This window comes from Cuculus canorus, chromosome 15 (assembly GCF_017976375.1).
Source record: "Cuculus canorus isolate bCucCan1 chromosome 15, bCucCan1.pri, whole genome shotgun sequence".
NCBI classification, from domain to species: domain Eukaryota; kingdom Metazoa; phylum Chordata; class Aves; order Cuculiformes; family Cuculidae; genus Cuculus; species Cuculus canorus.
Genome location: NC_071415.1, coordinates 1,906,025 through 1,931,981, shown reverse-complemented (window position 1 = coordinate 1,931,981; position 25,957 = coordinate 1,906,025). Strand labels below are relative to the sequence as shown.

The 25,957-nt window shown below is 60.1% G+C and overlaps 2 protein-coding genes across 3 annotated transcripts in view; one reads left to right on the top strand and one right to left on the bottom strand.

Moving 5' to 3' along the window:
• Positions 1-8,395, bottom strand: part of METRN (meteorin, glial cell differentiation regulator) — a 16,533-nt gene extending 8,138 nt beyond the window's left edge. Inside the window, exon 1 of the mRNA XM_054080537.1 lies at positions 8,244-8,395. Coding sequence (XP_053936512.1) covers positions 8,244-8,386 — 143 coding nt within the window. The 5' untranslated portion in view covers positions 8,387-8,395. The remainder of the gene's footprint in view (positions 1-8,243) is intronic.
• On the top strand, positions 5,689-25,957 carry FBXL16 (F-box and leucine rich repeat protein 16). Of its 2 annotated transcripts, XM_054080535.1 has the most exons (7): positions 5,689-7,487; positions 8,580-8,628; positions 18,018-18,728; positions 19,507-20,015; positions 20,779-20,863; positions 23,222-23,285; positions 24,488-25,957. In XM_054080535.1, the coding sequence occupies exons 3-7, from the start codon at positions 18,033-18,035 to the stop codon at positions 24,634-24,636; spliced, it is 1,503 nt and encodes a 500-aa protein (XP_053936510.1). In that variant the 5' UTR covers positions 5,689-7,487; positions 8,580-8,628; positions 18,018-18,032; the 3' UTR covers positions 24,637-25,957. The 2 variants fall into 2 exon arrangements, with proteins under 2 accessions (XP_053936510.1, XP_053936509.1); XM_054080534.1 differs by lacking the exon at positions 5,689-7,487 and having other exon boundaries at positions 8,425-8,628; positions 24,488-25,955.

Here is a 25,957-nt window from a genome sequence, read left to right as displayed (position 1 = left end):
GATTATTCCCGCAATTAATTAAGTTTCCACCCTGTGACAGCCCGCCAAAATGTTTGAAATCAGCAGGGAACAATCGGGATGGGATGATAGAGGCCGGGAACAAAGTCCCTGGAGAGAGGGAGGAGCGGAATGGAAATGAGGGATTGTAAACTGGGATGAGGGAAGAAAGAAAGAAGGGGGGCAGGGAGGGGGATCCGGGGGGGGGAGAGGGGGATTCGGATCCCTGAAATGATGCGGAAAGAAGTCAAGGGCTGGAATCCGTGGCAAATGAGGGGCCGGAGGGGCTGAGGGTTAAGGTGGAGCGGGAATGGGGGATGTCGGGGTGTTGGGGTGTCGGGGTGGGAGACCTGAACCCTCTGGCCTTTGTGCTGAGAGCACCGGGTGCTGGAGGGATGCTCGGGATGGGGGTGTCTCTCAGGCAACCCACTGTGTGGGGGAGAGTGGGGCCAGGGACGGATCCTGCACACCCAGGGGGGAGTGGGGTGCAGAGCCTGGCGTGGGGTCCATCAAGGGAGCCCACAAACAGCCCCCACTGGTCCTTGGAGGTGGGGTGACATCAGAGGTGGGGTGGCACCAGAGGTGAGGTGGCATCAGAGATCGGGTAGCATCAGAGATCGGGTGGCAGCAGACATCAGGTGGCACCAGAGATGGGGTGGAAGCAGAAGGTGAGGTGGAAGCAGAGGTGGAGTGGCTGCAGCGGTGGGGTGGCTGTAGTGGTGGGTGGCAGCAGAGGCAGGGTGGAAGCAGAAGGTGGGGTAGAAGCAGAGGCAGTGTGGAAGAAGAGATGGGGTGGATGCAGAGGTGGGGCAGCAGCAGAGGTGGGGTGGCAGTAGCGATGAGGTGACACCAGTGCCACCAGGCTTTGGAGTCCCCCACAGGGACCTCACCCCACCGAGAGTGATCCCAGCCTGGTGGGGAGCTCAGCAGCCTCAGGGAAGTTTCATTTCAGTGATGATGCCACAGGGTGCAGGGAGGTGGGATGAGGCTGTTGTCCTGCTGGACATGGCCTGGTGCCACCATCCCCAAGGGTACACCGTGATGACCCTGCCCTAAACCCATGCCAGCACCCTGGGGCGAGTTGGTTCACCTCAACCCTGCCATGCCCCAGGTATTCCTTGCCTTGATCCACCTTAACCGGGTGTTATAGGAGAAACCTCAGCACCAGCTGGACAAAGCTACCCTGGCCAGTGCTGTCCCCAGGGCCTGGGCCAGGGGTACCCCTAACTTTGTGGCAAGGCCATCAGGGGAGCCAGAAGGCTGCAGGGGTGACCTCTGGAGCTGGGGGTGACGTGGGACAAGGCAAAGCCCACCAGCATTGACGAGTTGGCTCATCTCTCTGGGCCCACTGCTGAGGCAGAGCATCGCTCTCAGTCCTCGGCACAGGAAGGACATGGAGCTGTTGGAGCAAGTCCAGAGGAGGCCAAGGAGATGATCCAAGGGCTGGAGCCCCTTCTGTGCAAGAACAGTCTGAGAGAACTGAGGAACTCCAGCCTGGGGAAGAGAAAGCTCCGAGGAGAACTTAGAGCAGCTTCCAGTGCTGAAAGGGGCTCCAGGAAAGCTGGGGAGGGGCTCTGGATCAGGGAGTGCAGGGGTAGGACGAGGGGAGATGGTTTTCAGCTGAAAGAGGGGAGATTGAGATGAAATCTTAGGGAGAAATGTTTTGCTGTGAGGGTGGGGAGGCCCTGGCCCAGGTTGCCCAGAGCAGTGGTGGCTGCCCCATCCCTGGAGGGGTTCCAGGCCAGGTTGGATGGGGCTTGGAGCCCCTGATCCAGTGGGAGGTGTCCCTGCCCATGGCAGGGGGTGGGACTGGGTGGGCTTTGAGGTCCCTTCCAACACAAACTATTCTATGATTCTATGATCTCAGGGCTTTATCGCAGCAACCACGTCCCGAAATACTCAGTTTGTGTCCAGGAGTGTCAGGAGGTGGCCGTGTCCCCTGGCGTGTCCCCTTTGTCCCAGAGTGGCCCCTATGGGGTCAGAGGGAGCCCCCGGGGCTCGGGTTTGTCCCCGCTGTCCCCCCTGCTCCGGCCGGGGATGCTCGGGCTCGCAGTGCCCTCTGGTGACCGCGGGCTCGGCGGCTGCTCGGGGGCTCCGGGGCCGAGGAGACGCGTCCCACCGCCCCGACGGGTCCTGCACTCGGGACACAACAGCCCCGAGCAGCTCCAGGCCTGGGGGAGAGCGGCTGGAAAGGCCCCAGGGGTGCTGGGTGACATTGGCTGAAGATGAGCCAGCAGTGGCCTAGGTGGGCAAGAAGGCCACCAGCATCCTGGCTGGGATCAGCCATGGGGTGGCCAGCAGGAGCAGGGCAGGGATCGTCCCCTGCACTCGGCGCTGGGGAGGCTGCACCTCGAATCCTGGGTCACTTTTGGGCCCCTCACTCCAAGAAAGACCTTGAGGGGCTGGAGCGTGTCTGGAGAAGGGAACGGAGCTGAGGAAGGGTCTGGAGAACAGGGGTTGTGGGAGCAGCTGAGGGCCCTGGGGGTGTTCAGTCTGGAGAAGAGGAGGCTGAGGGGAGACCTCATCGCTCTCTGCAGCTCCTGGAAAGGAGGTTGGAGTGAGGTGGGTGCTGGGCTCTGCTCCCAGGTGGCAAGGGATGGGATAAGAGGAAATGTCCTCAAGTTGCACCAGGAGTGGTTTAGACTGGATATCAGAAAAAAATTCTTTATTGACAAAGTCAATAAAGTCAAACACTGGAGGGGTTCAAAAAACATGCAGACATGGCACTTGGGGACATGGTTTAGCAGGCACAGTGGGGTTGGACTAGATGCACTTAGAGGGCTTTTCCAACCTCAATGATTCTATGATGTCCCAATGGGCCAGACAGCTCCAGCCTCATCCCACCCAGCCCTGAGTGCTCCGGGCTGGGGCACCCATGACTTGTCCAGTCCCCCTGCTCCAGCCTCTTCCCACCACACACCTCCTCCTTATATGCAATCTAAATTCATCTTCTTCCGGTTTAAATTCATCACGCCTTGTCCTGCCACTGTAGCTCCTGGTGGAAAGCCTCTCTCTGTTGTTCTTACAAGCCAACAGCCTATAAGAAGGTCCCCAGGCTGAGCATCCCCAACTCTCCCAGTCTTGTTCCACACAGGAGGCTCTTCCAGTACCCTAATCATTCCCTTGGCCCCCTCTGGACCTGCTCTGGCGGGTCCAGGCCTGCCTTGTGCCAGGCCCCCAGACCCATCTGCCACCTATGGGGCGCCTGGGTTTTGGGGCTCCACATCCCCGTGTGGCAGGAGGAACCTTGGTTCCTTCCTTTGGGCTTTTTGATGATTGCCCATCTCCTTCCCTGGTCACACATCTTCAACAGAGTTTTATCCTTTCCTGGGCTCTGGAGCAGGTCCCGAGGCTTGCCCACTGAGCCGGCGCATCCACCATGCCCACAAAAAAGTCCTCATGGAGTGGCTCTGGCCACCCTCTGCCCAGCACCACGGGTGAGTAACTGTGAGGTCAGGGATGCTTCAGGGTGGGCTGTGTCGAGAGGCAGAAACCCTCCTGGAAAGGCAAAACAGGGACTCAACGGAGGGCTGGGACTTCAGAGAACTGCTTGGAGGCTGGGAGCCCCTCTCTCCCTCTAACTCTCTGCCCCTCCACGGCTGCATGAGGAGCACTCCTGCCCTGCTGAGCACCCACAGGAGATGCAGCTGTGGTAGACACCGATCTCATCTTTTATTAAGAGCTGAGGAACCTCATCTAAACTCCTGGCTGTACCCCAAGTCATTTAGGGACACTCCCAGCCCCTCCCCATGCAACCCAGGTGCCAAATTGGCTCTGTCCCCTCCTGGTGCCTCCGAGCATCTGGACACCCAGGCTGATGCCCTCAAGGTGGGCACGAGCCCTGGAGAGGCTGAAGGAGCTCAGCAAGGCTGTCAGGAGGGGTACCATGGGGCAAGGGTTGACATGTCAAGATTGGGGTCCTCATGGCAGGATAAGAGTCCTCACGACAAGGCAAGGGTCCCTGTGGCAATGTGGGGAGCCCCATGGCAAGATAGGGGGATCCATGGCAATCTAGGGGTCCCCACTGCAAGGCAAAGGTGCCCATAGTGAGGAGGGTACCCAAATGTCAAGGCAAGGGTCTCCATGTCAAGATTGGGGTCCTTGTGGTGGGATAAGGGTCCTCTTGGCAAGGCAGAGGTTCTCATGGCAAGGCAAGGGTCCCCATGTCAAAGTAGGTGTCCCCATGGCAAGGCAAAGATTCCATGGCAAGGTGGGGATCCCTGTGACAGGGTAAGGGTCCCCATAGCATCCTGCCATGAGGTTCTGCACGAGTGGACAAAGGTCCTCATGGCAGGATAAGGCTCCCAGCAGCTGGATGAGTGGCCCACAGTGAGATGAGGGTCCCCACAACAAGCTAATGGTCTCCATAGCAGTGTGACCATTCCCATGACCATGTGAGGGTCCCCACAGGCACCTGAGGGTCCCCGTGTCTGTGCTGAGCCCTCGCCCACCCTCACCTGCATGTGGTCAGGAAGGGGGGAGCCCTGGAGGGGGGCTGAGCCTTGGAGGAGGAGCTCAGGGGCAGAGCCTTCTGGAGAACACGGGGGTGGGACAAGTAGCTGCACCTTGGGGTCAGCACAAAGGGGGTTGAATCCTGGGGGGTGTTTGAGCCTCGGGGTGGGGCTCAGGGGGTCTGAGCCCTCTGGAATGGCACGGGGGGGTCGAAGCAGCTGCACCTTGGGGTCAGCACAGAGGGGTCTGAGCCCCATGGATCCCGGGGGGCGGTGAGACCTTGGGAGCACTGAGAATTGGAGGGGGTCAGAGGATCTGAGCCCTGTGGAGGGCATGGGGGGGGTGCAAAGTGGCTGTGCCTTGGCGTCAGCATAGAGGAGGCTGAGCCCTTGTGGGTCTGGGCTCAGGGAGTCCCTGGGGTGGTGACCCCAACCCATCCAGACCACACCACTCCCCTCAGCATCCCCCTCACCCCAGCGCAGCGAGGCCCCCACGCACGCATGGTGCGGGGAGAGGGGGGGGCAAATGGAGCTGCCTATTGATTTGCAGCCCGGGCTAAAAATAACTTTCAACTCTTCATCCCGAGCTGTGAAAAATCCCCCATTGCTAGGCGACGCGTTACCCGGAGACGGCCGGCGCTAGGCGACCATGGTTGCCGCAGCGACCGTGCCCGGTGCACTGCGGTCCAGCTTTGGCACCTGTGGTCCGGCAGGATGGGTGATGCCCGGCTCGGGGTCCCATCGCCACGCGGATGCGCTGGGGGTGGGGGGTGAGAGCCTTCAGCATCCACAGGGGTGGGAGGGCAGCAAACGTCAGTGGGGTGCAAGGGGGTTCCATAAGGAGTTGGAGGGGATGGAGGAGTGGATGGAGAGATGTGGGGTTGAAGGGGTGGATGGCAGGATGAATAGAGAGTTGGAGGAATAATGGGACATAGGGATGGATGGAGAGATGAAGGCATGAAGGATTAGATAGAGAGATGGAGGGATGGAGGAATGTACAGATGGATAGAGAGATGGAGGGATGTAGGGATGGATAGAGGGAAGGATGGAGGAATGTAAGGATGGATGGAGAGATGAAGGAATGTAGAGATGGGTGGACAGGTGTAGAATGTAAGGACAGATGTAGAGATGGAGGAATGGAGGGATGGATGGAGGGATGGAAGGATGGATAGAGAGATGTAGGGATGGAGGAATATAGGGATGGATAGATGTACAGATGGATAGAAAGATGGATGTAGGGATGGATGGATGGATGGATGGATGGATGGATGGGGGATGGACGGAGAGATGTGGGGATGGGGGGTGGAGAGATTGGGGGGAAGAAGGACGGGTAAAGCCACAGCACAGGCTGACAAGCTGGGGTTACCCATGTCTGCAGAGCGAGCTGGATGCCCTATATCAGGTACCCCGGGGTGTGGGTGCCCCCTGGGCTGGCAGCACTGGTGTCCACCCCAGCTGTGTCCCCACCACTGGGTTCATGTGCATGGGGGCTCCCCTGCCCAGGGACTCCTCAAATGGTTGAAACCTTTCTTGGCATGAAAATGTCCCCAGGACTTGGGGCCATGCCAACACATCCCCTCTGGGGCCCAGAGATGGCAGGAGTTGGCATCAAGGGGGCCATGCCAAGACCAAGGGGACAACAGGGACCACCCAGGACCCAACTGCCCTGCCGGACAGGGATCATGCCTGTCACCATCCTGAGGTGTCCAGAGGTGCAATGATAGCAAACAGTGCATGTCCCCCTAAGGCTGGAGTAGCACCTACTGTTCCCAGGCTGCTGCTGGGTGGCAATCACCCCGCATGGGGACGGGGCACCACTGAGGGACAGAGCATTGTTGGGGGGAGAAGGGATCACTAGCAGAAAGACCCCCAGTCCCTCAGGCAACTGTGAAAAGATGTCACCTGGATGAGGCCACTGACCTGCATGTCCCTGTGGTCACCAGCCTCACCCGCCCCTTTTGCTGTGGTTGTCACTTGCCAGGCAGGGTGGGATGAAGGCGTGAGGGAGATTGTCCCGCTCTGCTTGCACTGGAGCGGCCCTACCTCGAGCACTGGGGGCAGATCTGGGACCACAGGATAAAAAGGATTGAAAGGTGCTGGAGGGAGTCCAGAGGACATGGAGATGGGGAAGGGTGTGAGGAGCAGCTGAAGTCACTGGGTCTGCTCAGCCTGGAGAAGAGGAGACTGAGAGGAGACTTCATCGCGCCCTGCAGCTTCCTCACACGGGGAGGAGGAGGAGGAGCAGGCGCTGAGCTCTTCTCTCTGGTGACCAAGGACAGGACCCGAGGGAATGGCAGGAAGATGACAGAGGAGGGTTAGGTTGGACATGAGGAGCAGGTTCTTCCCCCAGAGGGTGGTGGAGCCCTGGAACAGCTCCCAGGGGAGCAGTCACAGCACCAAATGTGACAATATTCCAGCACTGTTTGGCCAAGGCCCTCAGCCCCACTGTGTGAATGTTGGGGTGTCCTGTGCAGGGACAGGAGCTGGACTCAATGGTCCTTGGAGGTCCCTTCCAGCTGAGGACACTCTCATTCTATGACTCTGTGTGTGAGTGCAGAGTCTCCTCCCCAAACCCCTCCCGGCTGCCAGTGTGGAATCCGACCTGCCTTATAAATAATGGAGGCAGGAGCCAGGCGGAGGAGCCAGGCAGCTCCAGCAGCCTCCCCAGGGCCCGGCTGGGGGCTCGCATGGGGCTGTGCAAGGGGAAGGCAGAGCAGATGGGGTTAAACACAGAACCTAACTGGTTCCCTCCAGTATGGGGAGCAGTGGTGAAGCTGGGCCCCAGACTGGGGACGTTGGGTGGGTGCTCAGCTGGGGGAGGTAGGAACTGGGGACAGCAATGGGGCAACCACAGGCTGCAGGTCCCACCACCAGCTGTGGTTGGACCTCCCAGCACCTGGGTGCAGCGCCCGCAGTACCCCGGGGTGCTGGACCTGGAGCAGCCGTCCATGCTGTGCCTCAGGGGCTGCCAGCAGGGCCTGAGTTGTCTGCCGGGCCAAAAGCGGTCTGCATGGGGATCTGCAGCCTGCCAGTGCCCTGGTGGGGAGAGAGCAGGAGCAAGCATCTGTCTGTCCATCTATCCCTCCATCCATCTCTCCATCCATCCCTTCTTGTACCCCTCCATCCCTCCATAAACCCTACATCCTTCCATTTCTCCCTCCATCCAACCCCTCCATCTTTCTATCTCTCCATCCACCTCTCCATCCTTCCATCTCTCCATGCACCCCTCCATCCCTCCATCTTTCCATCCACCCCTACACCCCTCAATCTCTTCATCTACCCCTACATCCTTCCATTCGTCCCTCCTTCTATCTCTCCACCCCTGAATCTCTCCATCCACCCCTCCATCCTCCAACCTCTCCGTCCCTCCATCTCTTCATCTACCCCTACATCCCTCCATTTCTCCCCCATCTTTCCATCCACCCCTCCATCCTTCCTTCTACCTCTCCATCCTTTCATCCCTCCTTCTACTCCTACATCCCTCCATCTCTCCATCCACCCCTTCATATTTCCTTCTACCTCTCCATCCCTGAATCTCTCCATCCACCCCTCCATCCCTCCTTCTACCTCTCCATCCTTTCATCCCTCCTTCTACCCCTCCATCCCTCACCCCCCCCACCCCTCCATCTCTCCATCCACCCCTCCACCTCTCCCCCCCTGCTTCCCTCCCTCCCTCCATCCCTCATCCTTCCACCCCTGCATCCACCCACCCTCTCCGGGTGCCTGCACACCCAGCCGCCAGCCCAGCCCTTCCCGCACCCCCCGCATCTCTCTCTCCGTGTCCCGCACCCTCACCTCGCCGCTTCCTCCCGGAGCCGGCGGATCCATCCCCAGTCCCTTTGCCCGTGTCTCTTTAACACGCGTGTGCGGGTGTGCAAACGCGCGTGTGCGTGTGCGAGCGGCTCCGCGGGCTGCCAGGAGGGACCCCCCTTCTCCATCCCCCCGGATCCGGATCCGGCCCCTTTCCCCCCCCCTCCTCTCAACTCCGCGCTTATTTTTCCTGTTGTTTCGCGGGGCTGGGGCGGGGGCCGGGCAGGATCCGGCCCCTTTTCCAACGAGGATTTGTATTTTGGGAGGGGGGAGTGAATTCCCGGTTTTCATCCCGGTGGTTTTTTTTATCCTACGAGGAAGATAAGACAGGCGCAAGGCATGGCATGAGCTTCGGGAGACGGTGCCGGAGGTAAGAGCCGCTCGGGAAAACGCTTGACAACACAAAGCCGGTGCCGGGGTCGATGCCGGTGCCGGTAAAACCGGTGTGACGGCACCGCTACCGGAGCTGCAACCCCCCCGCCGCATCCCGCATCATGGAGCCGCGTTATATAACGGCGGCGGAGCCAGCCCGGCCCCGGGGCTCCCGGTCCCGTGCCCCCCCTCCCCCTTTCCCTTCCCTTTCCCGGTAGATCAACCGAGGGGGGGGGGGGGGGGTCGGTGTGACCCCTCCCCGGTGATGCTGTGCCCCCCGACACCCCGGTTTGGGGAGCAGGAGGGTGCTTGGGAGGGGGGAATTAGGTGGTGCAAGGGGGCCAGGGAGTAGCAGGGATGCAGGGATGCAGTGGGATGGGGTGGGTACCAGGGATGCAAGGATGCTGTGGGATGGGGTGGGTACCAGGGATGCTGTGGGATGGGGTGGGTACCGGGGATGCAGGGATGCTGTGGGTACCGGGGATGCAGGGATGCTGTGGGTACCAGGGATGCAGGGATGCAGTGAGATGGGGTGGGTACCAAGGATGCAGGGATGCCGTGGGATGGGGGTTTAGGGGGACATTGCTGTGGGGCCAGGGTCACCGGGGTGTAGGGATGCCGCTTGCCCCCCCTAGTTTCTGGTGCCAGCCACCAAACTGCCCCTTGTCCTCCCCAGTGGCAGTGCGGAACCATTGGCACCTCAAGTCTTCACCCCAACACCCCAAGATTCTGGCACCCCAATGCCTCCGGGGGGCTTTCCTTGGTGGCAGGGTGACACAGGCTGGGGAGGGGACAGGGGCAGCCATCCCCTTTCCGGGGGGCCAGGGGAGGGAGGAAGGGGAAGGCTCTGGCTGGGATGGGGGTGTGGGGACTGAGCCCCACAGTGGGTCCCGCAGAGCCCAGCATGGGGGCAGGGACCCCCCAGCAGGATGTCGGTGAGGGGCTGGGGACAGGTTGTTTTGGTGGGTTAGGAGATGGTATGGGTGTTAGGGTCTGTGTGTGAGGCTGAGTGGGCAGGATGAGCCCTACAGAAAGGAAACTGAGGCACAGAGTTGTGGTAGCAGCAAGGCACAAACCCCCATGACCTCACTTAGGTGGAGGTCCTGGGGTGCTGTGGGGCACGAGGCCAAGGGGCTGGGGCAGCTCTGGCTCTCGTTGCTGGTGGGATATGATGGTGCCCAGGCAGCGGAGGCCAAAGCGTGGCAGTGCCCGCAGAAGGGACACCTCTGCCACAGGTTCTGCTCTGCGACCACGCTCTGTCTGGGGTACGAGGGGGCTCAGGGCCTGTTTGCAGCACCCAGGGCATCTCGGCAGGCAGCAGGGTGGGAGCAGCGGGGGCAGAGCCAAGTGCCGTGCTGGCATCTCCCCTCCTCTCAGAGCTGGGTGCTGATTTCACTCCGGCTACCAGGAAGAGGGAGGGAGGTGGCTTTGGAGTGGGGAGGACTCACTCAAGCATCCATTTTTAATGAGCTAGATATCTATTTTTCCCCGAGCTGGCTTCCCCCACATCGATCCCTTTACCAGGCACGGGGTTTGCTCTCCTCCCCATGCCACGGTGTCCACGGTGGCAGGATGAGCATCCCCAGCACCGGGAACATCTCATCTCCCCAGATCCTGCTCCTGGGGATGACAAAACCCACTCAGGCTGGGGCAACACATGAGAGAAGGCAACAGGGGGAAAAGGTGACTCCATCCCCTCTAGGGAGGTCACCTCCATGTTGACCACCTCATGGGGATGTGACCAGGAGAAGGGAGTCTGGAGTGCAAGGACTTTGAGCTTGGGAGCTGGATCATGCCTTCATGCCCTGCAGATTTAAGCTGTGCCTGGCTCAGACTCTGGCAGATCCATGGCAAAGCTGTGCCACCCTGCCCGTGCCTCAGTTTCCCTCATCTTCAAGCCATCACCTATTGCTCCCCACCAGTGCCTGCACAGATGGAGCAGCACTGGGAGAGAGGAAAGGGGATTCTGGCAACGAGTGCGTGCTGGTGCTGTGGGAGGGAGCGGGAAGAGCGTGTGGGTGAGCTGGGCTCCTTCGGCAGCATCCCACCCCTGCCAACCCTCTGCCCACCCACCACGGGGCTGGCCACGTTCCCTGGGTGCTCTGGGGCTGACAGCGTGGAGGAAGGGGCTCATAAGGAGAGTGTTTAGGGAGGGTGCAGGTAGACAGAAGCCATTTCTGCAGAGTTTCTTCTTGCTGGAAGTGTGACCCATGCCCAACTCCTGTCTGGGGGCAGCAGAGGGCTGCCCTGGGAGCAGAATTAGGCCCTGTGCCTTTGCTTCCAGGAGTGCATCCAGTGGCTTTTTGGAGCCCATGTCGGCATTTAGCCCATGCAACTCCTTGCAGTGAGGAGTCTCATGGGTGAGAACTGCCTGCCTGCAGTGGCATCTCACGGGCCCAGCACTGATGGACCTCGTGCCGGGCAGACGTTCACCCTCCTTGCCCTGACCCCTGCTCCTGGCCAGATTCCCAGTCCCAGGGGCAAAGGGGCTTCACTGCTTACGTGGCGATCATTGAAGGAGTTTGAAGAAGACCCAGCAGCACCTGAAAAGCACATGAGTGTCCTGGGGACAAGGGATCTCCAGGGCAGCCATAGTTCATGGTCTCCTGGTGCCTCTGTCGTCATGAGACTTGACATTTTGTTCAGCCCTTCCTGGGCCCAAGGACGGCAAAGAGGGCTGTGATGTGCTGGTGCCATCGGTTGGGCTCTGGCTGGGCTTGCAGCAGGGGGAAGCCAGGCCAGTTGGGAGCCAGCAGAAGAGGAGCTGCTCCCTCTTCCTCTTGCCTCAGTTGATAGGGAGCAGTTTGAAGCTCCGCTGAAGCATCAGCATCCACAGTGGGGAGGGCCAGTGTCTCTGGAGGAGGTTGGATGAGGTGGGCCCAGGGCAGAATGTTGTGATCCAGCTCTGCCCTGCTCTGGACATCCTGTGCTCCTCAAGGATGAGGAGTCTCCAACAGGGGACGTGAGGTTGCCTGGGGCAGGGAGGGAGATGGGACCTGGGGCTGCCTGGGACAGGGAGGGAGGTCACGGCGTGATGCATTTGGGTCTTAGTAGAGAAGATAAACGCTGCTGCCAGAAGGGCTTGTGGCAGCTGAAGGGGACCTTGCTGCCTGTTGCAAGGAAATTTTGTCTGTCCAGGCCTGAGAGACTGGAGCTCCATCTCCACCCCCACACAGCGTCCCCATGCTGAGGGCTGTGGGAACAGGAGCTGCATCTCCCAGTGCCCATGGACATGAGCTGTTCTCTCAGATATGTAGAAAGTGGTGGGGACAGGAGCAGAGCTTGGCGTTGGCACCTCAGCCAGCATTTTCCCCTGCTCCCTGGGCTGGCTTTACATGATCTGGAGAGCCCTGCCTCAGCTCTTGCTGTTCAGAAAGGCTGTGGGGCCTGGGGGAGAGTGATGCTAGGGAGTCCCTGTTGTGATGGCTCTGCTGCCTCACCATGAGCACCATCCAGCACTGAGAGCAGCAGTGAGCAGGAACAGGACTCAAACCAACTGTTTTCCCAGCCCCTCTTAAGCCTCTTTGTTCACCTCAAGGTGAGACGAGCTCTTTGACATTGTTAGGAGCCAACAAAGGAGCAGCAGAGCTGCTCTCAGCCTCTGGGCTCCCAAGAAGCTCTCAGGGTGGCATCAGAAAGGAGTTTCCTGGCTCCCATCAGACAAATTGCAGGCCTGCAGGGCCAGGCGGCGTGGTGTGGCCCTTCCCCACCATGAATTCCTGGCTTGGATGGCAGGGGAACAGGTAGCACTGAGTTTGGAGCTGTGCTCTGAGCCTCTTTTCCACCTGATTTGTTTGCGAGGTGAGCCCAGGAATGCAGATCCACCTGTGCACACACAGAGGGACACACATGTGCAGCTTCTTCCTATCCAAACACATCCACTGCCTCTCCACCTCTGCAGGAGCTAGCAGCTCCTCCATGGCATTCCCTGGCTCTTCTGCATTGCAAGCGTGACCCAGGCCCTCTGAGGGGACCTGGCCTCGAAGGGTCATGTACCCATGTCCACGGGCAGTGGTCTGACCTGATGGGGCCAGAATCATAGAATTGCTTGGTTGGAAAAGACCTTTGAGATCATCAAGTCCAATGGCACCTGCCCACTACTAAGTCATATCCCTAAGCATTTCATCTGCCAGTCTTCTAAACCCCTCCAGGGATGGTGTCAGAGCAGGAGGCAGCTCACACACCACCGAGCACTGCTGGGGAAGGAGGTCTCTGGGATGGGATGTCTTAATTACCACCGAGGCCTTCCGTCGGCAGGTTCAGTACCACCAAAGCAAGACGTGTCTGGCATTGCTGCTGGTTGGAGTTGTCGCGTAGAGCCAGGGAAGGCCTGGGGAGCTCTTTCCCTCAGGAACACCGGACAAAAGCCTTGTCCATGTGCTGTGCCACAGCACCTGAGTCTTGGGTGTGTTTTCTCTGCCTGGAGAGCAACTTGATTTGCTGCATTAGTAAAAATAGATGGGCTAATGAATTCAGCTGATGCAACCCTCTGTGTGTGTGTGTGTGTGTGCATGCTCGTGCATGCGCTTATCTCCGTGCGCGCGAGCGTGTGTGCATGTGTATGTGCAGCTGAGTGCCAGGGCTCGTGCAAGTCTCATCCAGCAGCTCATGAGGCTCTGATGGGGTGATTGTGTGTGTGTGTCCAGGCGTGTCTGGGCATGTGTGTGTTTGTGTGTGTGTGCAGGAAGCTGTGAGCGATGGCTGCTTGCTGCTGAGAAGCTCTGCCACTGAAGCATGCTCTACAGAAAGCATTTTGCAGTAGCCTTAGATTCTGGCAGGGCAAGAACAGGGCTTCACAGCAGGGGTGGGGGGTGCAGAGGGGGGCCTGCAGGGACCAGGAAGGGGTGACAGTAGGGTCTCACAGGGAGCTGGCAAGGCAGCTGTGGATCCTGGAAAGGACCTGGTGGTGCAACAGTGGATCCTCATGGGGGTCTTTCAGGGCAATTGTGGATCCTGGCAGAGACACAGAGGATCTTGGCAGGGACCTGGCAGGGCAGCAGTGGATGCTTGCAGAGACCTAGTGAGGCAACTGTGGATCCTCAAAGAGACCTTTCAGAGCAACAGTAGATCCGGGCAGGGACACAGTGGATCCTAGCAGGGACCTGGTGGGGCAACTTTGGATCCTGGCAGGGAACTGGTGAGGCAACAGTGGATGTTCATGGGGACCTGGCAGGGCCATAGGGGATCCTAGCAGGGCCGTGATGGGGCAGCAGTGTGTCCCCACACGAGGGAGGGGCGCCCTCGGGGGGTGACGCGGCCCCGGAGGGCGCGAGGCTGAGCTGCTGTCCGTGGTGCTAACCGGCACCAGGCCTCTGTCCGTGGTGCTGATCGCGGCCGAGGCCTTTGTCCGTGGTGGCTCCCACACCTGGTGATCCCAAGCCTCCGAGCCTGGCTGACCAGAGGTCCTCGGTAGCCTTCAAGTGCAGCTGGTCCAGAGGTCGTCCTCGAGCCCAGCCATAGCTAAATGACTGCCTGACCTAGTACATCTCGTCTGTCACAGGCTGGGTTCTCCCAGCGAATACCCACACAGAATCATAGAATAGTAGAGTCATAGAATCGCAGAATCAGAAACATAGAATCATAGGATCATAGAATGCTTTGCGTTGGAAGGAACCTTAAAGATCATCTAGTTCCACCCCCTCTGCCATGGACAGGGTCACCTCCCACAGGCTCCTCAAGGCCCCATCTAGCCTGGCCTTTAATTTTTCCAGGGAGGGGACATCCATGACTTCCCTGGGCAATCTATGCTGGTGTCTCACTAATGCCTCACTAATAGGGTGGCTGATCATCCTGCCTAGTTCTTGAGGCCCTCATTCCTCTTCACTACCACATGGAGACAGGAAACTCTCAAATGGCTTGGATAAGCTCTGTCTTCCTGGCAGCTTTCATCCTATTCTTCTCAGCATCTTTTTTATCTGTGTAATGTTTGTAGTGACAAGCTCTTAGACCCCCTTCTTTCTTCTCCCTTCCTGCGTCAAATCCGCCCCCCACCAATGCATCATTGCTCATTGTGGATGACAAAACCCTTGTGAATGGAGTGACTTCTCTGGTAATGACGTTTCCTGTGAAATGTGCACCCTGGTGTGAATTTGGGAGACTAAAAGACTGCCCTTTGCTTTTGTCAGGTTTTCTCCCACTGTGGATTGGCAGTGGCATTCCACTGCGGGCAGATGCTTCCTCCATGGGATGGGGTGGCCTGTGACACCAGAGCGGGGCTGCTATGGGGAGGTTTGCATTGCTGGCCCCTTCCTCTGGGATCCAGATAAAAGGCAGTCATACCGGATGCTGAACTTTCCTTCTGGTCTCGTTGTGATTGGCCCAGCCATGCAATCTACAAACAGTAAGATGACAAGGAGAGGAGGAAAGATCAAATCTCTCCTCTCCTGCTGCTTTGGGGTGATCAAAAAGCATATGAAGGTGCTCATGGAGCTACTGGAACATCAGAGGGGTTCTGTACTAACACTTCCAAGACAGGCAACTTCATATCTGCCTGTCCCTCTGCTGTCCCAGTGGGTCAGAGGGAGGGCCAGAGGCAGGGCAGGGCATGCATTCAGTGTCCCATCATACAGCAGCTCTGATCTCCATGGGATGTGGTACTTGTACTTTGTGCATCGGAGCAATGTGGCCTCATGCCCCAGGCTGTGGGAGCCTGGTGGTGTTGCTTGGCTGCAGGGAGGGGCTTTCCTACCACAGGGGAGGGCAGATCCCAGTTCTGCCCTGCAGTGCTAGAGAGAGGGTGGTTACCTGACCCACTCCCCTCCTCAGTCTGTGCCCCCAGCCCACCCTCTCCATCCTGGTGTCCTCCCTCCAAGCACAGTCCTGCTCCTTTCAGGGTGGTGGAATGCCTAAATCCTTCCCTATCCATCTCCTCAGAGAAATGTGGCTGTGCACAGCTAGCCTGCCTGGCCAGCCTTCCGCTGCCATCTCCTGGAGCCTGCTTGTGCCCAGGGGGCCTCAGTCTCTGGCTATCTTTCTATCTGAAGTGACTTCCGAGCTCATTCATGGTTTGAGATTTCTGTGAGCCAGACAGGCAGCCTAAGCGCCCAGGGCATGGGGGACCTGGCCCAGCTTTCCAAGACAGGACTGGGAAAGATGCTGAATTCACTCCACAACCCCCCCGAGCCTGGCTTTGGGGACCAGCCGAGGTCTGAGCTGGTTGTAATCTTTGCCAACACCTCCCACTGGCTGCATTTCAGTCCATCGACTTGTCAACATCTGTCTTCTCCCATGACTCTCTCCTTGGGCTCCCGAAGCCCCAGGCTGCCCCTCTGCCACCACCTGCCCTCTCCCCAGGGACAACCAGCGTGCCAAACGGCTCTGGCTGCGGGCTCCATGCCGGAGCAACAGCCTTTCTGTGCTGCCTGGTAATTATCTATTTGGATTTGTGCTGTGTGGCTATGTCAGACACTCCGGTGCATGTTCTGTTTGCTTCCAAAACTGCTGCCAAGCACTGAGCCACTGGTTTTAAGTTTCTTCCTTTTTTCCCTTCCTCTTCTGCTTTCACGTGAATTTAACACACATCCAAGCATCAGAGGCCCAGTTCCTCTGTCGAGCAGCGTAAGTAGAGGCAGCAGAGGCTGCATCCGAGCAGGGAGCGGCGCCAGACTGTCTGCACAGGGCCAGGCTCATCCCCGAAGGCTCAGCTCTTGCAGTGCTGCTGCCACAGGGCCAGACCGTCCACAGGCACCTCCACGCTGCTGGAGAGGATTCATCAGGTCCCATCAACCCCATCCTACCAGGGTGGGTGTCCCCAGGAGATGCCACACGCCATGCATTCCATGGGGTTTGTGGGCTGTGCTGCTGGCAGCTGCCTGCGCTCCTGGGCTCTTTTGGATGGATTCTCCCCTCCACGGCTGCTTCAGGAGGGCTGGATGAGGCCCAGGGACACCATGAAGATGAAGGGCTGAGGACACTAGGGTTCTAGGCTGCACCCCACTTGCCAGCTGTTCCCTCAGGACTACATGGAGCATCTTCAGAGCCCATGAGCATTACCGGCTGGGATGCTCCTCCCTCAGTACCCCTCCATCAGGGCCTGGTGATCTCGGTCCCAAATCAAGTGGATAAAATAATTCCTTCACTTTTATCTTGTGTCTGGGGGGAGATAGCAATGGAGCTATCTCAGGCCCTGTCAGCTGCCACCAGATGAACATGAGAGCCATGCCTTAAGGCTTAGGGACCATGTTGTCCCCTGGTCCCTGGGCTGGAAGCTGCTTTCCCAGGCTCCAGCTCCTCGCTGGATGCCCCGGGAGGCTGTCAGGAGCCTTTCAGCCTCACATGCAGCAGGGTTTGGCAGAGCCCTGGTGAACAGGGTGCGGGCACCACTAGCATCACACCAGCGGGGCTCTGCGCCAGGCACTGGCTGGGGCAGGAGGTGGGGGCCAAGCCCCCATCAATTATTCACCTCCGTATTTATAGAGGGAAATGTGTTGAATAATGGATGGTGGGGAGTGGCGGGGCTGTTGGAAAGCCAGCCTTGCTGCCGCTGAAATATTTATTGACCTGGTTTGCTGGGGTGCTGCCCGGCTGCCGTGAGCCTCGGTGAAGCTCATGGCTGGCATGGGCTCACCGCGGAGCGCCTGGCGGGCATGGGCAGCACAGGCAGCTCAGGTGCTTCTCTTCCCTCCATAAATCAGTCAGGGACATGGAACAGCTTTCCTGTGCAGACAGGCTGAGAGAGTTGGGGTTGTCCAGCCTGGAGAAGAGAAGGCTAATGGGAGACCTTAGAGCAGCTTCCAGTACTGAAAGGGGCTCCAGGAAAGCTGAGGAGGGGCTCTGGATCAGGGAGTGCAGGGACAGGATGAAGAGGAATGGTTTTCAGCTGCAAGAGGGGAGATTGAGATGAGATCTTGGGAAGAAATTGTTTACACTGGGGGTGATGAGGCCCTGGCCCAGGTTGCCCAGAGCAGTGGTGGCTGCCCCATCCCTGGAGGGGTTCCAGGCCAGGTTGGATGGGGCTTGGAGCCCCTGATCCAGTGGGGGGTGTCCCTTCCCATGGCAGGGGGTGGGACTGGGTGGGCTTTAATGTCCCTTCCAACCTAAACCAGTCTGTGGTCCCATGATCCCAATCCTGCTCCTGGTGGAGGCTGGATCCCAGGCTCAGAGAGGGACATGAACATCCAGGGACGATCCCCCACCTGTTCATTGTCACCGAGGGGTGCGAGAGCCACGCAGCCCCTTGGAGGACTCTGCTCTGTGCCAAGGCATGTCCCCTTGGCAGCTGTCCCTGACAACCCTGCACTGCCTCGTCCCCCGTGCCACCTTGTTCCCTCCACCGTGACCCTCAGGGTCTCCTTCCCCACTGATGCCACAACCCCAGCCCTTCCCACCCTTCCTGCCCACTTTCCCTGTGGGGCCAGCAGCCCCTCAGCCTGCATCCCTGTGTTGCAGAGAGACCTGTGGAAGATGTCGAACCCGAGAAACGGTGACACTAAGCCCCCATGTTTACCCCGCAATGGACTGGTGAAGATCCCCACGCAACCCAACGGCCTTGGCTCCGCCAGCATCACCAAAGGCACCCCTGCTGTGAAGAACCGCTTGTGCCAGCCTTCCTCCGTGCCTGCCATCCTCAGCCCGGCCTTAGCCCACCGCAGCGACCTGCCCATCCCCAGCCTGGCCTCCCCGCTCTCCTTGGCCACTCTGGCCGGCGCCTCCTCCCCTCCCAGCGCTTCTTTGGTGGGACTGAACACAAGCGAAGGCTCAGAGCAGCCCTCGCCAGAGCGGCTGCCTGGCTCTCCCTCAGAAAGGCAGCTGGCAGTGGACGAGAAGATCCTCAACCGCTTGTTCTGGTACTTTTCGGCGTGCGAGAAGTGCGTGCTGGCACAGGTGTGCAAGGCGTGGCGACGGGTCCTCTACCAACCCAAGTTCTGGGTAGGCTTGACGCCAGTCCTGCACACCAAAGAGCTCTACAACATCTTGCCTGGCGGCGAGAAGGAGTTTGTCAGCCTGCAGGGCTTCGCCGTCCGTGGCTTTGACGGCTTCTGCCTTGTGGGTGTCTCCGACCTGGACATTTGTGAGTTCATTGACAACTACCCCCTCTCCAAGAAGGGGGTCAAGTCCATGAGCCTTAAGAGGTCAACCATCACAGATGCGGGGTTGGAGGTAGGTGATCCTGGTGAGGCGGACGGGGTGCAAGAGATGTGGCCATGGTGGGTCCTTCCCTGTGGCCCTGTGGACACGTGGGCAGAACTTTCACTGGCCACAGGCAAGGAGAAGATGGGCAACATGACCACCCCATGGGTGCAGGCTGCATCAGGACTCCCTGCCGGTGGTCTGGGCAGTGGGATGGGCTGCAGCCTGCACTGTCCTCTCAGGCAGGAGGTGAGGATGCAGGTGAGGACAAGGGTTCACCCCTGCAGATGCTGCCAGGAAGGCAAAGCCAGGCAAGGTGGCACCCAAGATGGTGGATGTGGTGGAGAGTGGTGCACAGGGGACAAGGACAACCCTGCTTGGCTGGCTGCTCCCCAGCAAAGGGAGTCTCCTGGGCAGAGGACTGGGGTCAGATGGAGATGGGCCGGCTCACGGTCCTGTGTGGGATCAGGCAAGGTCTCCACCAAGGACCACTGCCCCACACCATGGCCAAACACAGCACCAGCTGCTCCGTGGCCGCAACCTACCCGAGCAGCACCCAGGCATTAATGCTGCCCCCACCGACAGCACCAGGGGGCCGTGGCTGGAGGTCTCTGCCTGTCCCTTCCCATTCCCTGCCAGCGCTGGTGTATCCTAGAGTCGGAGGCTTCTCCCATGCCAGGGAGAAGGCTTGGACCCACACAGGACTAGGGGCTTGGGAAGAGCTCTGGGGGGCCCAGAGGGAGTCGGGCTGGGGGTATGGAGCTGTGTGGGGTGGGTGGCGGTGCCCTGACCCGCTGCCCCTCGGCAGGTGATGCTCGAGCAGATGCAGGGAGTGGTGCGGCTGGAGCTGTCGGGCTGCAACGATTTCACAGAGGCCGGGCTGTGGTCCAGCCTCAACGCTCGCATCACAGCACTGAGCGTCAGTGATTGCATCAACGTGGCCGACGACGCCATCGCAGCCATCTCGCAGCTCCTGCCCAACCTCACCGAGCTCAACCTGCAAGCCTACCACGTGACGGACACAGCGCTCGCCTACTTCACCGCCAAGCAAGGCTACACCACCCACACCCTCCGCCTCAACTCCTGCTGGGAGATCACCAACCACGGCGTGGTCAACATGGTCCACAGCCTGCCCAACCTGAGCGTCCTCAGCCTCTCGGGCTGCTCCAAGGTGACGGATGATGGTGTGGAGCTGGTGGCCGAGAACCTACGGAAACTGCGCAGCCTTGACCTCTCCTGGTGCCCTCGCATCACCGACATGGCCCTGGAGTACATCGCCTGTGACCTGCACAAGCTGGAGGAGCTGGTGCTCGACAGGTACGGGGCTGTGATGAGCTGTGCTGAGCTGTGCTGAGCCGTGCTGAGCTGTGCCAAGGCATGACATGCCATGCCATCCCATGCCATGCCGTGCTACGCTGCACCAGGCCAAGCTATGTTGAGCCATGCCATGGTGCACCATGCCGAGCTACGCTGAGCCATACCGTGCCGTGCTAGGACATGGTGCACCATGCCATGTCAGGCCATGCTGAGCTATCCTGCGCCATGCTGTGCCATGCCATGTTGCACCCTGTCAAGCTATGCTCAACGATGCCGTGCCATGCCATGTTGCACCATGCCGAGCCATGTCATGCCATGCCATGCTGAGCCATACTGGAGGCAGTGGGTGCAGCGTGGCGGCTGTGGTCTGGGGACACTTCCAGAACTGAAAGAGGCTTCAGGAAAGCCGGGGAGGGACTCTGGATCAGGAAATGCAGGGATGGGATGAGGGGAATGGTTTTCAGCTGCAAGAGGGGAGATTGAGATGAGATCTTGGGAGGAAATGTTTTGCTGTGAGGGTGGGGAGGCCCTGGCCCAGGTTGCTCAGAGCAGTGGTGGCTGCCCCATCCCTGGAGGGGTTCCAGGCCAGGTTGGATGGGGCTTGGAGCCCCTGATCCAGTGGGAGGTGTCCCTGCCCATGGCAGGGGGTGGAACTGGATGGGCTTGGAGGTCCCTTCCCACCCAAACCATGCTGTGATTCTATCCTGTGACACCCATGGGTGCCCTGCTCCCCTCTGGCCCTTACACCCCGTGTCCCCGGCAGGTGTGTGCGGATCACCGACACCGGCCTCAGCTACCTGTCCACCATGTCGTCCCTGCGGAGCCTCTACCTGCGCTGGTGCTGCCAGGTAGGAGGGAGCCACAGCCATGCCCATCCCAGCTGGCGCGGCGGGGAGGGCAGAGAGGCACCTCGAGCTCAGGGTGGCCAGCCCAGGCCACCCGGAGCCCCCACTTCTTGGTGCTGGGGTGTGGGAAGGGATGGGGGTGAAGTTGTGAGCTCAGCAGGACTCAGCCCCGGCACTCTGCCCCAGCACCTGCACCCTGCCCAGGCACCCAGCACCCTCCCTCAGCATCCTGCACCCTGCCCAGGCACCTAGCACCCTTCCTCAGCATCCTGCACCCTGCCCAAGCACCCAGCACCCTCCCCAACTCCCTATCCCTGCACCCAGCTCCCTGCCCCAGGTCCTCCCAGCACCCCACTGTGGCACCCAGCACCCTCTCCAACTCTGCCCCAGATCCCTGTGCCTTGCTCCAGCACCCAACATCCTGCCCAGGCACCCAGCAGCCTGCCAGGCACCCAGATCCCCGCTGCTGCTCCCTGCCACGACTCCCTGCCCTGGCACCCTTTCCCAGCTCCCTGCTCCAGGTCCCTACATCCATTCGCAGCCTCTTGCTGTGGCACCCAGCCCCAGGCACATCTCCCTACCCCAGCACCCAGCACCCTCCCAGGCACTCAGCAGCCTGTCCAGCTCCCCACCCAAGCACCCAGCTCCCTGCACAGCACTCCGCCGTGGCACCCAGCACCCTGCCCCAGCACCCAGCACCCCACTGTGACACCCAGCAGCCTGCACAAGCTCCCTCCTCTGGCATCCGTGTCCCTGCACCCAGTGCCCAGTTGGTGTTATGGGATGCTGGCTTTCTTGGGATGCTGGTGGGTTTGGGTGCTGGTTCTTGCACTCCAGCACCCTGCCCATGCCCCCAGCTCCCTGCCCCAGCTCTCTTCTCCTGCACCCAACTCCCTGCATCCATTCCCAGCTCCAGCCCCAGCACTCTTCCCCAGATCCCTGCTCCAGGAATCTGCACCATAACCCAGGCATCCAGCAACCTTCCCAACTCCCTATCCTTGCGCTCAGCTCCCTGCCCCAGCACCCCAGCATGACACCCAGCACCCTGCGCAAGCTCCCTCCTCCTGCATTTTGGATGCTGGTTTTTTGGATGCTGTTTTTTGGGATGCTGATGGGTTTGGGTACTGGTTCTCACACCCCAGCTCCCTGTCCAGACACACAGCACCCTGCTGTGGCACCCAGCACCCTGCCCAGGCCCCTTGCCCTCTGCCCAGCTTCCATCACCCTGCCCAGGCCCTCAGCACCCTATTGTGGCACCCTGCATCCAGCCCCAGCACCCAGCTCCAGCACCCAGCTGGTGTTTAGGATGCTGACTTTCTTCAGATGCTGGTGGGTTTCAGTGCTGGTTCTTGCACTCCTGCTCCCTGCCCAGGCACCAAGCACCCTCCCTCATCATCCTGCACCCTGCCTAGCTCTCAGTTCCAAGCCCAGTCACCCTGCTCCAGCTCTCTTCTCCTGCACCCAGTTCTCTTCATCCGTTCCCAGCTCCACCTCAGCACCCTTCTCCAGGCACCCAGCTCCCTGCCCAGCTCCCATCTCCCTGCCCAGCTCCCAGCTCCCTTCCCCAGCACCCAGCTCCCTTCCCCAGCTCCCAGCTCCCTGCCCAGCACCCAGCTCCCAGCTCCCTTTCCCAGCTCCCTTCCCAGCTCCCAGCTCCCTTCCCAGCTCCCAGCTCCCTTCCCCAGCTCCCAGCTCCCTTCCCAGCTCCCAGCTCCCTTCTCCAGCTCCCAGCTCCCTTCCCCATCTCCCACCTCCCTTCCCCAGCACCCACCTCCCTTTCCCAGCTCCCAGCTCCCTTCCCAACTCCCAGCTCCCTTCCCCAGCTCCCACCTCCTTTCCCCAGCTCCCAGCTCCTTTCCCCAGCTCCCACCTCCCTTCCCCATCTCCCACCTCCCTTCCCCAGCTCCCAGCTCCCTTTCCCAGCTCCCAGCTCCCTTCCCCAGCTCCCACCTCCTTTCCCCAGCTCCCAGCTCCCTTCCCCAGCTCCCAGCTCCCTTCCCAACTCCCAGCTCCCTTCCCCAGCTCCCAGCTCCCTTCCCCAGCTCCCAGCTCCCTTTCCCAGCTCCCAGCTCCCTTCCCAGCTCCCAGCTCCCTTCCCCAGCTCCCAGCTCCCAGCTCCCTGCCCAGCTCCCTTTCCCAGCTCTCTTCCCCAGCTCCCAGCTCCCTGCCCCAGCTCCCAGCTCCCTTCCCCAGCACCCAGCTCCCTTCCCCAGCTCCCAGCTCCCTTCCCCAGCTCCCAGCTCCCTGCCCCAGCTCCCAGCTCCCTTCCCAGCTCCCAGCTCCCTGCCCCGGCGATGCTCAGCCTCCCACCCCCGGTGGAGCCCCCCTTTCCCCCTGCTCCCACTCGGTTCTCTTTTGCAGGTGCAGGATTTCGGGCTGAAGCATCTCCTGAGCATGGGCAGCCTGCGCCTCCTCTCACTGGCCGGTGAGCACCCCCTGGCACCCCGAGATGGGGGTTGGGACCCCAGGCGGTGGGGAACAGGGACAGCCGGTGTCCCCCTCCCCAGAACAGCGTGGCTCTCGCGTCCCCAGAGCCAGCCAGGATCCCACACCTAGCCCAGCGGCCTGGGGATGCATCCCTGGCTGCTCTCTTGGGGTGCTGGGGTTTTGGGGTGCTGGGTTTTAGGGTGCTGGGTTTTGGCCTGCTGGAGCTTTAGGGTGCTGAGTTTCAGGGTGCCAGGGCTTTAGGGTGCTGGGTTTTGAGGTGCTGGGGTTCTAGAGTGCTGGATTTTGGGGTTGCTGGAGTTTGGGGTGCTGGGATTTGGGGTGCTGGGGCTTTATGTTGCCAGGTTCTCAGTTGCTGCAGTTTTTGGGATGCTGTTTTTTGGGGTGCTGGGGTTTGGGGTGCTGGGTTTTGGGGTACTGAGGTTTTAAGGTGCTGGATTTTGCATTGCTGGGATTTTGGCATGCTGGTTTTTGGGGTGCTGGGGTTTTGAGGTGTTGAGGTTTTAGGGTGCTGGGTTTTGGAGTGCTGGGGTTTGGGGTGCTGGGGCTTTAGGGTACTGGATACTCTGTTGCTGGGGGGTTTGGGATGCTGGTTTTTGGGGTGCTGGTGGTTTGGGGTGCTGGGTTTTGGAGTGCTGGCATTCTAGGGTGCTGACGCTTGGGTTGTTGGGTTTTGGGGTGCTGGGTTTTGGGGTGTTGGAGTTTTGGGGTGCTGTTTTTTTGAGTGCTGGGTTTTGGGGTACTGGGATTTTAAGGTGCTGGAATTTTGAGGTGCTAAGGTTTTGGGATACTGGAGGTTTTTTAAGGTGCTGGGTTCTGGGTTGCTGGGGTTTTTAGGGTGCTGGTTTTGGGGGTAGTGGTGGTTTGGGGTGCTGGGATTTTGAGGTACTGGGGTTTTAAGGTGCTGGGCTTTGCGGTGGTGGGGTTTTAAGGTGCTGGGTTTTGGGGTGGTGGGGTTTGGGGTGCTGGCAGTTTGGAGTGCTGGAATTTTGGGGTGCTGGTTTTTGGGATGCTGGACTTCTGGGGTGCTGGTGTTTGGGATGTTGGGTTTTGGGGGATGTAGGAGGGTTTGGGTTCCGATTTTCTTGTGATGCTGGTGGGTTCAGGTGCTGGGGTTTTTTGGGGTGCTGGTTCTTGAAGTCCTGCAGTTTTGGGGTGACGCTGTGCCCTGTCCCCTTGCAGGCTGCCCCTTGCTGACCACCACGGGGCTGTCAGGCCTGGTGCAGCTGCAGGAGCTGGAGGAGCTGGAGCTCACCAACTGCCCTGGGGCCACGCCGGAGCTCTTCAAGTACTTCTCCCAGCACCTCCCGTGCTGCATGGTGATCGAGTAGCAGGATCCGGCCACCCCGTTCCCACCCCGACATCATCCGCCCCATTTCTTTCCGTCTGCTGGAGGATGCGAAAGACACCGTTGAACACATCCAACCCAACATTGATGCCCCCCACGGGACACGGGGCTCCGGGAAGGAGATCGGGGACAGCGTTGTCCCTCGCTGGAGCCTCCTCTGTAAATTCCACCCTCGCCCGTCCTTCTCCCGGTGTCCTGTCAATCCCTTCCAGATGGACAAATGGATATGATGGAAACACAGACTGGGAAGGACACGGTGGTGTAACCCTCCCCCGGCCGCATCCTGCTCCCCCTGCCCCGATGCTGAGTCAGCACACGGCCCTGCTGCCATGGATGCTTCTTGGGGACCTAAGGATGCTCTTGGCCACCACAGGATGCTCCTTGGGGACCAAAGGATGCTCTTGGGGACCACAGGATGCTCCTGGGGATAGGTGGGAGGACAATGCTTATTTTTGGCACCCGTGGGTGGAGGTGGAAGCTGGATGGGTCCCCTTGCACCCCTGGACCGGGTCACCAAGCTGTCCCCCCCCACCATGCGTGTAACCCCCAGACCCCCAGCCCTGCCCTTGGGGTGCCAAGAGCTTTCTCCTGGTGCACAGGATGTTCTTCTCTGCCCACCCACCCACCGCCCTCGCATGCTTGCTTGCTTCAGTCTTGTGGTACAGCAACTCCGGGGTACCCAGGGGGTCACAAGTGACAGCCCCCACTTGGCCCCTCCATACGCCTTCACCCTGGCCAGATCCTGGCCCAGGAGCCATGGTCTCCATACAAGCTTCCCCCTCATCCCAGGGCCCCCCCTGCACCCTGGTTTCCGTGGGGCCGGTGGGGTGCTGACCCCAAGGCGTCACCCATCTGGCTGGGATGGGACATCCTTGGCCAAGTCCAAGCCACTATGGGGACACTAGGAGACACGGAGCAAAGGTCCAGGAGGTGACACCTCAGGACACGTTGCCACCACTCTTCCAACTGGAAAGCCATCACCCCAGTGGTAACTGGGGGTCCGGGGGCACCCCTGGGCTGAGCTGGGCAGGGATCCAGGGGGCTGGTGGGGACCTGGCGTGGGACAGGGCTTGGAGGCCATTCCTTTGGGCATCATCTGCTGCCACACTGGTTGCCCACATGGCCCGGGAGGAGCACGGGCACGGACATGGGCACCAACGGATATGGACATGGACATGGGCACCAACAGACATGGGCATGGATACGGACACGCTTTCGGTTTGTTTTGCCTTTGTACTGGCCGGGAAGGAACTGCTGCACCACCCACCGCCTCCAAACCCTTCTTTGGCCAAAATGCTCCTTTC